Source organism: Thermobia domestica, chromosome 18 (assembly GCF_964235325.1).
Source record: "Thermobia domestica chromosome 18, izTheDome1.hap1.1, whole genome shotgun sequence".
Lineage (NCBI taxonomy): Eukaryota > Metazoa > Arthropoda > Insecta > Zygentoma > Lepismatidae > Thermobia > Thermobia domestica.
In genome coordinates, this window is record NC_137471.1 from 41,197,968 (window position 1) to 41,209,853 (window position 11,886).

At 34.9% G+C, this 11,886-nt stretch overlaps 1 protein-coding gene across 1 annotated transcript; it reads right to left on the minus strand.

Annotated features, from left to right (window-relative positions):
• Positions 1 to 1,963: 1,963 nt before the first annotated feature.
• Positions 1,964 to 11,647, minus strand: LOC145675024 (uncharacterized). The gene is made up of 2 exons (XM_081745390.1): positions 11,363 to 11,647; positions 1,964 to 3,565 (listed from the first exon to the last, which is right to left on the minus strand). The coding sequence occupies exons 1-2, from the start codon at positions 11,641 to 11,643 to the stop codon at positions 2,026 to 2,028; spliced, it is 1,821 nt and encodes a 606-aa protein (XP_081601516.1). The 5' UTR covers positions 11,644 to 11,647; the 3' UTR covers positions 1,964 to 2,025.
• Between the last annotated feature and the right edge of the window lie 239 nt (positions 11,648 to 11,886).

An 11,886-nucleotide genomic window follows, 5' to 3' on the forward strand; every position in this document is an offset into this window, starting at 1 on the left:
ATGGTAAAATACTTAAGGATACTGGGAATAGTCAGTCAGACTCATAGTAGAAAGTTTAAGGTAATGGAAATAAAATGAAGTAGCGAACATGAAATCAATACATTGTTTTAGTCACATAACACAACTTGTCCGCGGAACTTCATTTGGACGTTTTACAGGCTCATATTTGTCCGCCGGGACATAAAAGTTTGTAGTGAAAACTTTAAATACAATGAAAATAACTACTCATACCCCTAGTAAAATAGTTCAGGAAAATAGAAATAGCTATTCAGACTCATAGTACAAACTTTAAACATAATGAGAAAACCTACTCAGACTGGTTAGGTAGTAGAAACGTTAAGGTGGATCACCACCCGGAAGTCAGTACACATTTCAACTCATTTCTTTAACTACTATGCAATGAAACGTTACATATTATAAATATTGTACTATATGATAAAGTAATGTTCCAGCTACAACACAAAACACTGCTTCATTTGATTGTATCTTCTGATATTGAAAAAGGTAACAAATAAAAGAAAATATTTGTTTCATTTTACAATGAGCACACAAGATGGAACTTGCTGTTAAATCTTACTAGAAGTGCTCAATTTTATGAAATGTTTATTTGAATGTGCAAAAGTACTTTAAAGTAACAATCTTATTACGAAATAGATATATTGTTTGATCGTTTTTCGTGTTATGTTTCACATTTTATGTAAATATTAATTCACATTTAAGGAAATATATTTTAAGAAGAAACTTGCGCAGAACGCCATAGTGCCAAATTTGTACGTTTAATTCCTGGGTTCTAGCGTTGCAGTTCGAGAAGCGGAAGTTAGCTGTTAATTGTGGTAAGGGTCGGAAACTAATTTCTTCAGTAAGTATCGAAACAGAATTCCAGGATTACTTCCTTTATTATCTAGCAGCAGTAAACACTCGACACTACCTGGCAACGTCTCACTATTCAAGCAGTGTTTAGCATAGCACCGACAAAACCTAGTGATCCACTGAGGCTCGTAACAGAAGCATTAACAATAATGGGAATACCCCACTCTGACGTTTAGTAGAAACTTAGATGATAAAAAAAAAAAAAAAATCCACTGAGACTCGTAGCGAAAACTTTAAATATTATGGGAATATTCACTCAGATCCGTAGTAGAATCTTTAAAGATAATGGAAACAGCCTCTCACACTCGAAAGAGAAACTATATGGACCATGAAAATATTCTTCTACTCTCGTATTAGAAATGTTAAGAATAATAAAACATGTTAAATCAGACTCGTATTGGAAACTTTGATACAAGTATTGACAGACTCATAGTAAAAACGTTAAGATAATGGAAATACCCATTCAAACTCGTAGTAGAAACGTTAAGAATGATGGAATTATCCATTCAGACTAGCAGTAGTGACATCAAGAATAAAAGAAATATCCACTCAGACTCATGGAAATATCCCCTTATCTCGTAGTAGAATCTTTAAGGCAATGGATATACCCACTCAGACTCATAATAGATTTTTAAGAACTATGGGAAAATCTCATTATTGTATTAGAATTGTTAATGCTGATAAAAATGCCCACTCAGACTCGTAGTATGAACATTAAAGACGATGGAATTTCAATGGGATGTACCTGTCACAGGGCAACATGTGGATGTCCAAAAGTAACTGTGATTATTCAAAAATAACTGAAGTGTTTTATATGAATTCTTTTGGAAGTCCTGTTTCCCGTATATAAGGATAATTATCTCCATGGGACGTGCATTTGCAAAATTGAAATATCCCTAAATCAAGGAACTGAAGTGCAGGGGATGATTCTGTGTTATGCTTATGCAAAAGAACGTTTTATGAGAAAATCTTTATTACAGTTACTTGATCGAGCTGCTATTAAACTCCCAGTCGAAGGCTGAAAGTCACTAAAACAAATCAAATCAAACCAGTAAAGTACATAAAAACTTTAATAAATCTAATAGTAATTAAATACAAGAGTTAGTACAAATCTATGTTGGTTATATAAGTACATTTCCTTAGACATTCCCAACGTTAATCAATACAATAACAATATAGTTTTATTATGTAACTATCTACACATACACTTTGGTTATTATAAGCATTTATTCTACTTATAAATTCTGGATTTTTAAAACGTTTGTCACGCACGTCATATTCAAGAGTACTTTCGAATAAGGCACTACTTGGTTTTACTTCAATTATTAAATAATAATACACCATTGTATATTTATTTTCTTCTCTGGTCTGGAATCTCACACGTGCTTTTTTTATTGTCTTAAGCTCCAGAGCTGCACACTGATTGTACGGTTTTAATATGTTTTTGTTTATGTGGGTCACAAGAACTTGAGAAGCAGAAATTGCTTCTCCATCATCCACCGAAATATCCTGTGTCCTATTGCTCGCACATAAGCACCAATGGGGAGCTATGCCGGATTTGTTACAAGTTCTTTTACTGGAAATTGGTAAAAATATACTCACACCGCGTGGTTCATTAAGTGAGTTGTCCGAAAAAGTTCTGGATCGAATTTTTAAAACTTCATTTTCTATATCATTAAGATTTATTAAATCTTTTAGAGTTTCGTAAAGATCAAAATGTGTTGTTAGTTTATGGGCATTTGTACGCACGTTAGTCACAGCAGCAGAATAGAAATTTTCAAACCATTTCGGAAATACGAAGAATAACATAGGTAAGCGTTCCTCTTGATAACCGAGGTAAGTTTCTCGTATTGTGCCATATCGCATACCATGATCACTCATAAATAGCAAGATAGTATTGTTCAAAGCATGAGTACGACACAATTCACTTAAAAGTGCGGCATAATCTTCATCACCAAGCCTGGCATAATTGTGATCATCGTGAGTTAAACTGGTAAGCCAGAAAAAGGCAAAGTACAATTTTGAGTCAAACGACATTGTTAATTTTCTTATATAATTTAAAATTTGGTTCACTGTTTTGCGTTGTCCTGCGCATAGTTTACACTGTATATCGATTTTGTGACCGATTTCACTTTCCACATTTAACATATATGGCCGCATATAGTAGTCAGTAGGTTGGTTGAAGAACCCAGCTTTTAAGTAATTAAATATTGCCATCCAGGAAGCATCTTCACCACAAACCGTCCTAAATCCATGTTGACTATATTTTTTCCATAACCAAGGACAATCATCCAGCTTTGTCCTTGGAGACGGCCAACATATTGACTTTAATTCACCTTCTGTCAATCCGGTGAACAATGGCACTAAATTTCCAAAAGTATTGCCTGCAACCGTATTATATCCGAACATCTCAATAGCGTTTAATTCTTTTGTTAGAATAGAAAGAGTTTTGGGCATTTGTCTGTGGAAATTAAGCCTTGAAATGCTGTCAATTCCTATAATTAATACACTAACATTTCTTGTGGTATGACCATTGTTTTTATTAGCTCTTTCACATCGTTGTTCCACATGAGGTTTCAATGGAAGAAACGCATGATAGTCTATGTAGTCGTAAGTTTTGTTGATCTTGCAGGTAACTCTAACAAACTCTTTGTCCATTTTCACTAAATCAAACGGAACACATGTGCGGTTTAATCTGCAAAAAAGAAAAAAAAATAAGTGTTACACAATTAAAAGCTATATCTTTCAAACAGAGTATAAATTGTTACTATTAGGGAACGGATTTTTATGAAAATTCATATTTTCTATTTTTTAATGAACAGCCCAAAACCTTGAGAACTATACATTTCGATAGGCATGTTGGGTTCCTATCACGACGGCATGGCGCGTCCTCAGGCTGCGGATCGAGGAGAAGGCCTCTAGATATAGGGGTTAGCATCGAATATACTGAATAAGCAGTAGTGGAGAGACGATAAGAAGTGGTCTTCCAGCTTGGGGTTTTGGGTGAGGCTAACGACCTCATCTTGTAAAAGAAAGACACTTGTTCAGAAACATTCACAGAAGCCTCGGACCAGGACTGATAACTTTGCACGATTTCAACAAACGAAAATGGACATGAGATTTGGAACATGGAATATTAGATGTCTTTATAGGGCAAGCTCATTAAAATCCGTAACAAGTGAGTTAGAGAAATACAGGATTGATCTAGTAGGAGTTCAGGAAGTTAGATGGGAAGCAAATGAAACTGTGAATTAAAGAAATTTTACGTTCTTTTACGGGGAAGGAAATAAAAATCACCAACTAGGAACAGGGTTTTTTGCTTATAAACAAATATTACCAGCAATTAAACGGGTTGAATTTGGTGCTGACAGACTTTCTTTTATTACTCTTAAAGGGCGGTAATGTGATATTATTGTTTTAAATATACATGCTCCAACAGAAGATAAGGATGACGATATAAAAGACAGTTTTTATGAAGAAGTGGAACGGATATTTGACCAACTCCCACGATACCATATGAAAATTCTCTTAGGAGATTTCAATGCAAAAGTAGGACGAGAGGATATTTTCAAACCGATTATAGGGAACGAAAATCTGCGTAAGGAAAGTAATGACAACGCTGTTAGACTCGTGAACTTTGCAACATCCAAAAACCTTATCGTGAAAAGTACAAAATTCCTATATCGCGACGTTTAAAAATACACTTGGACCTCACCAGACGGAAAAACACATAATCAAATTCAAATTGATCACGTTTTAGTAGATAGAAGAAGACAATCTAGCATATTGATATTCGGTCGTTTAGAGGGACTGATTGTGACACTGAACACTACCTATTACACAGGCCGACGTATTTAAACTTTTGAAAAGTTACAGAAACAAAACTCACTGATTCTGACTAATTTTAGGTCCCTGAATATCAATATGATATTCATTTTACTACATTAGCTCGCATTTTTGTGTAACGCATAGTTGCCAGATTTACCATAATAGGGAAAATGAGCTATCATGAAGTGTACCGGCCAATGAGCTGTTTGCGTACCGAAAGGGAATCAACTTCATTTCAACAGTTGATCAAGAACGACATTCAGTTTTAAAAATTCTTGAAATTAATTTATTGAATCAAACCAGTTAAAAAATTATATATTCTGTTTGTGTATTAGCACTAAAAAACTATATATATTCTGTTAGTGTAGGCCTATGAGCATTTCTGTTAGTATAGGTCTATTAGCATGTACATACACAGAGTAATTTATAAAGTCTAATGTTTAGAACTGCAAATAACACCATCTGTTTTACTATTTTCTTTTACCTAATGTTGGGTCCTCTCTCTTCACCGACCAGCAATAGTCCGCCATCATTGCAGGGTCCCAACGTCCTTGATATCGAGTTTCCATCATTCTTATATCCTGGTGAAACCGTTCTCCCATTTCGTCGCTTTTACATCTGCAAGATTTTCTGGAAAGAAGTTGAGGTGGGAGTGCAGAAAGTGGATTTTCAAAGACATGTGCATCCCAGAGCTTCATATGCGACCAGAAGCTATTGCACCAAAGCCTCGTAATTTTGAGCTTTAGTTTTGCTCAAAAAATCTTTTACAACTTGAACAAAAGCACGCCAGGCATTTAACTCTTTGTCATTTAAACTCTGTTCAAGCAATTCGTCATGGATAAGTTTGCGAATGTCAGGTCCTGTGAAAACTCTTTCTTTTAATTTACCATCACTTAGTTTTGGAAAACACTGTCTAAGGTACTTAAATCCTTCATCTTCTTTGTCCATAGCTTTTACGAAATTCTTCATGAGGCCCAACTTAATATGAAGAGGTGGAAGCAGCACCTTGGCTGGATCGATCAGAGGCTCATACTTGACACTGTTGGTACCGGGCTTAAATGTCTCTCTGGGGGGCCACTTTTTTTGTGAAAAATGTTTTCCTGTGACTCTTGAGTCCCAACACAAAAAACAACATTACTTTGTAAATCCATCTTGCAGACCAAGTAATATTGCAATAACTTTCAACTCTCCACAAATTTGCCAACCATAATCTTTGTAGTTAATACGATTTAAAATGAGCGCGAGATTCTCGTAAGTATCTTTCATCGAAGCAGAGTGTGCTACAGGAATAGACGGCAGCTTATTTCCATTATGAAGTAAAACTGCTTTAGACTGTACTTGGACGAATCTATGAAAATACGCCAATCGGATGGATCATGTTGAATTTCTAATTCATTCATCAGACCATTGATGTCAGTGAATACGCAAAGGGAACCTTCCATTCTGTAGTATTCTGAAAAGGGCTCGTTCCTTTTCCTGTAGTGAGTGTAAGTAGTTCCAGGAGCCAGTAAATTCCACTTTTTGAGTCTAGCACCCAAAAGTTGAGCTTTCTCTTTCGAAAGTTGTAACTCTTACTAAATCATTCAACTCATGTTGTAGGATGAAGTGAGACTCATCTTTTACGAAGAAGGAACTGTCTCTCGGATCTTCATCTGCAGATATTGAGTTGGTGTCCTCATCGCTTCCTGTAGGCGCTGTAATATCGATAGTTTCCCAATCCTTTGGAGGAGTAGGTACAGGTAAATTTTCTCTACGGGGCACTGGTCTGATCGCAGATTGCAAGTTTGGGTATTCGATGGCACGTTGTTTCTTCTTGTTACTTCCTGCTGTATTCGTCATACAGAAATAGCAATCATCATAATGATTTCGGGGTTCTCTCCATATCATCGGAACAGCAAAAGGCATCCTTCGTTTGGTTCCTTTAAGCCAGGCAGTCAGAGTCGCATAACACTCAAACAACACACATGAGGAGCCCAACTTTTATCTTGATCACTGATCTTGCAGCCAAAATAAAAATAATATGCTTTCGTAACGTCATCATTTATCGATCTAATCTGCGACTTGACCATTAATACGCAACAGATATAACGAAATCTGTCCGGTGAGTTTTTACATCCTCAGCGGGAAGAACTTGACATTTTGCACAGGAAAGCGAAACTTCGAGCAACAGCACAACCACTTATTCCATAAAATCACTAAAAGACACTGAAAACACAGGCAAACAGTCCTAAAAATACGGTAAAATAAAACTGAAGTTACTGACGTAAAAATTCCAAGTCAATTCTCACGACAAACTACTTATACACTTGAGAGATTACTTACTGCAATGTAATAACAGGAAGGCTGAGCCACGCAATAACGGCGCAGTAGGCGCTTTTTTTCGCCCGCGTCATCGTGCCGCTCATTGTTGCCACATAGACCCTATTTTTTAAACCGGTTTCAGTGGTCTAAAAACAAACAAAGGAGGGGGAGCAACACAAGTGTCAAGCATTTCAATCATCCCCGTCCTCCCGGTATTCATTGTTATATATATATATATATATATATATATATATATATATATATATATATATATATATATATATATATATATATATATATGTGTGTGTGTGTGTGTGTGTGTGTGTGTGCCAACAACAAGCGGGGTCCTGTCTGTCGCCAACTGAGTGAAATCTAATTTATTTCTTACTCAAATAGCATTGTCAGACCGGTTACTTCGATGACAACTGAAGCCGTCCCTACAAAATGGCAAAATTGGCAACAATGCATAACGCCAAAATACGAGCTAATGTAGTAAAACGGCTATCAATTTCGAATTCAGCATCCTGAAATTAGTCAGAACCAGAGGTTTTCCTTTCTGTAACTAAACTGGCGTCGGTTAGTGATTAGCAGCGATAATAAGAGAGAGATTCTCGTTGAATAAAGGAAATATTCAATGTCTGAAAACGGATATAGCCTATATAAGTTCCATTCAGAATATGACTCTAGTGTTTGTGTTGTATCTGAAGTATTTCATTTTTACTTCATGAGATTTTTAGGTCTGTTTTGAATGCTTATGGAGCAAATGAAAGTTAATTTAAACATTTTGTGTTATCATGTTATCTAATAAGTGTACCTTTTATATTCATTTACGTTACTTCATACAAGTGATTATGTTAACTCCTACTTGCCTGATTCATATGTTGGAATAGTGGTTGACTTTGACGAGGCCGGGGAGCCATGATTAATAAAAGTGTTTAAGTAAATATTTAGAGTTAGGTATGGCAGAATCTTTTATAAACCGTATTTTACGCTGTTTTATTAGAGCATGAGAGGTAGGTTTTAATATATATATAAGTAAAGTAAAAGAACCCTAATTTATTTTAAGATGCTTGGTTATAATTTTATTTACACCATGTACATAATGTGATTATTTGAATAATATTTAAGTTATAAGTTATTAATATGATTTACGCTAGGAAACCAACTACGTTAGCTTAGATTGTTTTTATAGCTGAGTTTTTTTTATTAGAGGAGGTAGTTGGACTTATAGGTAAATGTGGAAACCCCTCACCCAAAGTTCTTGATTTTTTTTTCCATTTCATATGGCTAATTTAAAATTACTTTCAGCGTTTCGGCTGCCTCCGTGATTTTTTCTCTCTCTGTCCGCCTAAATTCCATTATTTTGCTCAATTTTATTAGTTTTTTAAATTTTACATTAAAAACTTGATGATTTTTTTTTACAATTAAAAAGTTTCATTACCATTTTCATTGCTATTTCTTATCCATTGTCCCTTAGGACAAGTTGTTATAACCAAAAAACATATTAATGGTTTTTCTTTTTTTTTTATTAAATTTGTTTTTAACAGTGTACTTTTGATCATAGTATGACATATTACGGAGTATACAAGTTCAGATTTCGTGTTAGTGGCATCAAACTTGGGTTTGAACTCAATTAAATTAAGAAATGAAATGATATCAAATCTTTAAGTTTTACATCCCAAGGTTATGACGGCTAAGTTAAAGGAGACGATGATGATAAGAAATGAATGAAATGGTGGAATGAAGAAAGTAAAAGGAAACGGGAGGACCCCGAGAAAACCCACGCACACGGTGTTTGTCCATCACAAAGCTCACTTGATACACCATTGACCTCAAAATTGAAAACAAAACAGAAACTTGTGAAAGTTGGGAAGACGTTCTTTCTTCTTCGAAAATGACAGAAGTTGAGTTGTTACTGACGCCCATAAATAAAATCCAGATTGAAAAAAGCAGTTTTCAAGATTGTGAATCGTGTGTTAAGGACCAATACGCGAAGGAACTGAAAGAACCAATGAGCATCTAAGCCCAGCGGAAGAGAATGTGTGACCTAATGTAAGCTACAACAGTCTCTAATCAACTTTTGTTATAGCACTTCAAAACCAGGAATTAACTTTAATTCAACAAAAATATTTCGTGGAAGAGCATGACGTAAGAATGTCGTCAAGAGGCATGCTGAAGAAGATATTTCAGGCTGGCTTCAAGAGACAAGGGTCCCGTAATGTACAATAAATTACCCAACTTATGAGTTTACTGGACTAAGTTACGCTTAAACTAGACCATTTTACAATGGAGAAACGGACTATTCTAGAGTGCATTAGTTACAAAATATACCAAGATAAAAAATGACAGCAAGCAAATCAATGGAAATGTGTGTCTTTTTTTTTTTTTTTCATCATTGAATTGATTTTTGTTCTAAGAACAGTCAATTACAAGGATTGAACATACAGTATCTTGTGCGCGACTGAGAAACTCATATGATCTTGGCAAAAGTTTGGATGTTGATAGAACTTTACGAGCTTAGTGTACATATAAAATATGATGTGCAGACGTTAGGGTGGAGGTATTGAACATCAAAGCTACGATTGCATTTAATGAAAGGATATTCTATATGGCATGCTATCGACAATACTTCTCAGCTCTTGACCAAATTTTCTACACTGAGAAAAAAATTGTATGTGGCGTACGTAAAATCGTAAATCCTATAGTTTTTGGACTTAACGTATAACTGAAAGCTCATGTTTTATAATACTTTTTGTATAAGTGTTCCATCTATACGTATTTTCCGTATGAAACAATATAGGCGGTCATGATCTCACATACAAATGGACGTATATAACATATAGCTGACGAAGGTAGCATACATATATATATATATATATGTAATATAAGGAAGACTGTTAGATATCAGACATCCTGCAACGGCATGATGTAACATCTTAAAACAGTGCCTATGTAACATACGGATAACGTATGCTCCGTACTGATTTCTATAGCAAGCAAGAGGATTCCGTATATTTGTACAATATACCGCTGTCCAGAAAACAGATTTTTCTCAGAGTAGACCTCTATAGCTCATACGTACATGAAATACTATGGTATGCAAACCATTGGTTCCCGAGTTACAGTATTGACTATCAAATTTGGATTTCGTCTTAGTGAAATTAAGAAACTTCAATAAATCGCGATTGATAAAAAGCCATCCGATCTTCAACAAACTTCGGCTTAATAGTGGCTGACTTTGAAGGGAATTTGTATATTTTCAGCATAGTATCAAATATTATGGAGTACATATATTCAGTTTTCGAGTTACTGGCATTGAACATGGGTCTCAATTTAATGAAATTAAGATATTGCTCTAAAACGTGATTGATGGAAATCGTCCGAGCTTAACTACAATTGGGAAAGTGGTAGACCTGTATGACCTTGGTACAGGGGTGCCCACAAAGGGCGGCTATGACGCAAACTGCGTCATTGAAATATTTGGGGGGGTTTAAAAATCTATATAAATATGTTTGAGGGAGTGTAAAAATTAATCGAAAAGATTTTTTCATGGAAGAACACCTACGGATAGACAATGGGGGGGATGCGTCATGGACATAAGGGGGGCACCACTAACTTGGTATGCATAAGAAATGTTCTGGTGTTCACATCTCTGGTTCTTGAGCTATTGTTTATCAAATTTGAAGTTTGGAAGTAGTAAAATTTTCTAAAATAAAATTTTAAAAAAACACTAGATTCTATGGATGAAACTCATCCGATGTTGGCAAAATTTGAGATGGTAACAGATATTTATAAGCTTAGTACGAGTGTGAAATATTGTGGTTCCCAATCTTTGGTTCTCGAGCTACTTGCCATTAAATTTGTTGTGTTAGTTGGTGTATTGTGTTTTGTGTACCTATCAGAATGATGCAGCAAAGAAAGGAAAGGAAATATACAGCTGAAAGAAAAAAATATACAGAAAAGAAATTGTATATATGATTGGGTTTTGTTTGATTTATGATTTATGATGAAGGAATAAGAAAAATATATCAAGAAATCTTTACCAAGCAAGAGTGAAACCGAAAGTGGGGAAGACTTGAAAATAGAAGGGCTAAGCGCTTCACAACTTGTGATACAGCAAACGGCCGAAACTCAAATCTTTCAGGGATATTTCGCCAACATTGAGTATTGAAGATGCTCCTCTAAATGTCAGTTAACATTTATTGTTTGTTTTGTTAAAAAAGATTAATAAATAATTAAGTTACAACATTTTAAGTAAACGAATGCGCGCAGCGATCGTCAGCTCTTTAAAGAATCTGGCATTCTTGCTTTTAGCAGGAGATTTAAACTTAGTAGTAAGGAAAGAGCTAAGAGAAATACATACTTGTACAATTTATCCATTCGTTCCATGGAATGAGAATCCGCTTCTATTCGCCAAAAGTTTTGGTAACAGCATCTGATATCTTTTGGGTTTGATACGTTGAAATGTGGCAGAACAGAGAAATTAATCCATAGTGTTGTTGAGTTGGATTCTATCAGCGGAGGCACTGGGGAGCATACGAGGGGAGGCAGTTCCTTTATACTTTTTTGAATGCTTTGGTCAAAAGGACTGTATTTTCGAATTTGACAACCATCTGTATTAACGAGGTACTTTGAAGACACCATACCTGAAACTGAAGATAACAAAAGATTATTCTACAAGTTGATAATAATAAAAATAAAAATCATTGAATCAGATTGTATCATTCAACATGTAGGAGCAAAATGAGATATTTTATTTGCTTCTTGTGTTTGCTTTACGACAATTTTCGGAACTACAGGAAAACCAGGATATTTGTTTTAATTTTTTTCACTAGATAGTTATATATATATATATATATATATATATATATATATATATATATATAT

What these genes read in the sequence shown, in the direction of transcription:
- LOC145675024 (XM_081745390.1), bottom strand. Translation starts at nt 11,643, where the DNA reads ATGGTGTCTTCAAAGTACCTCGTTAATACAGATGGTTGTCAAATTCGA. An exon ending in CGAATGGATAAATTGTACAA is followed by an intron (nt 3,566 to 11,362) that starts GTATGTATTTCT and finishes TCTTTTTTGCAG; the next exon opens with ATTAAACCGCACATGTGTTC.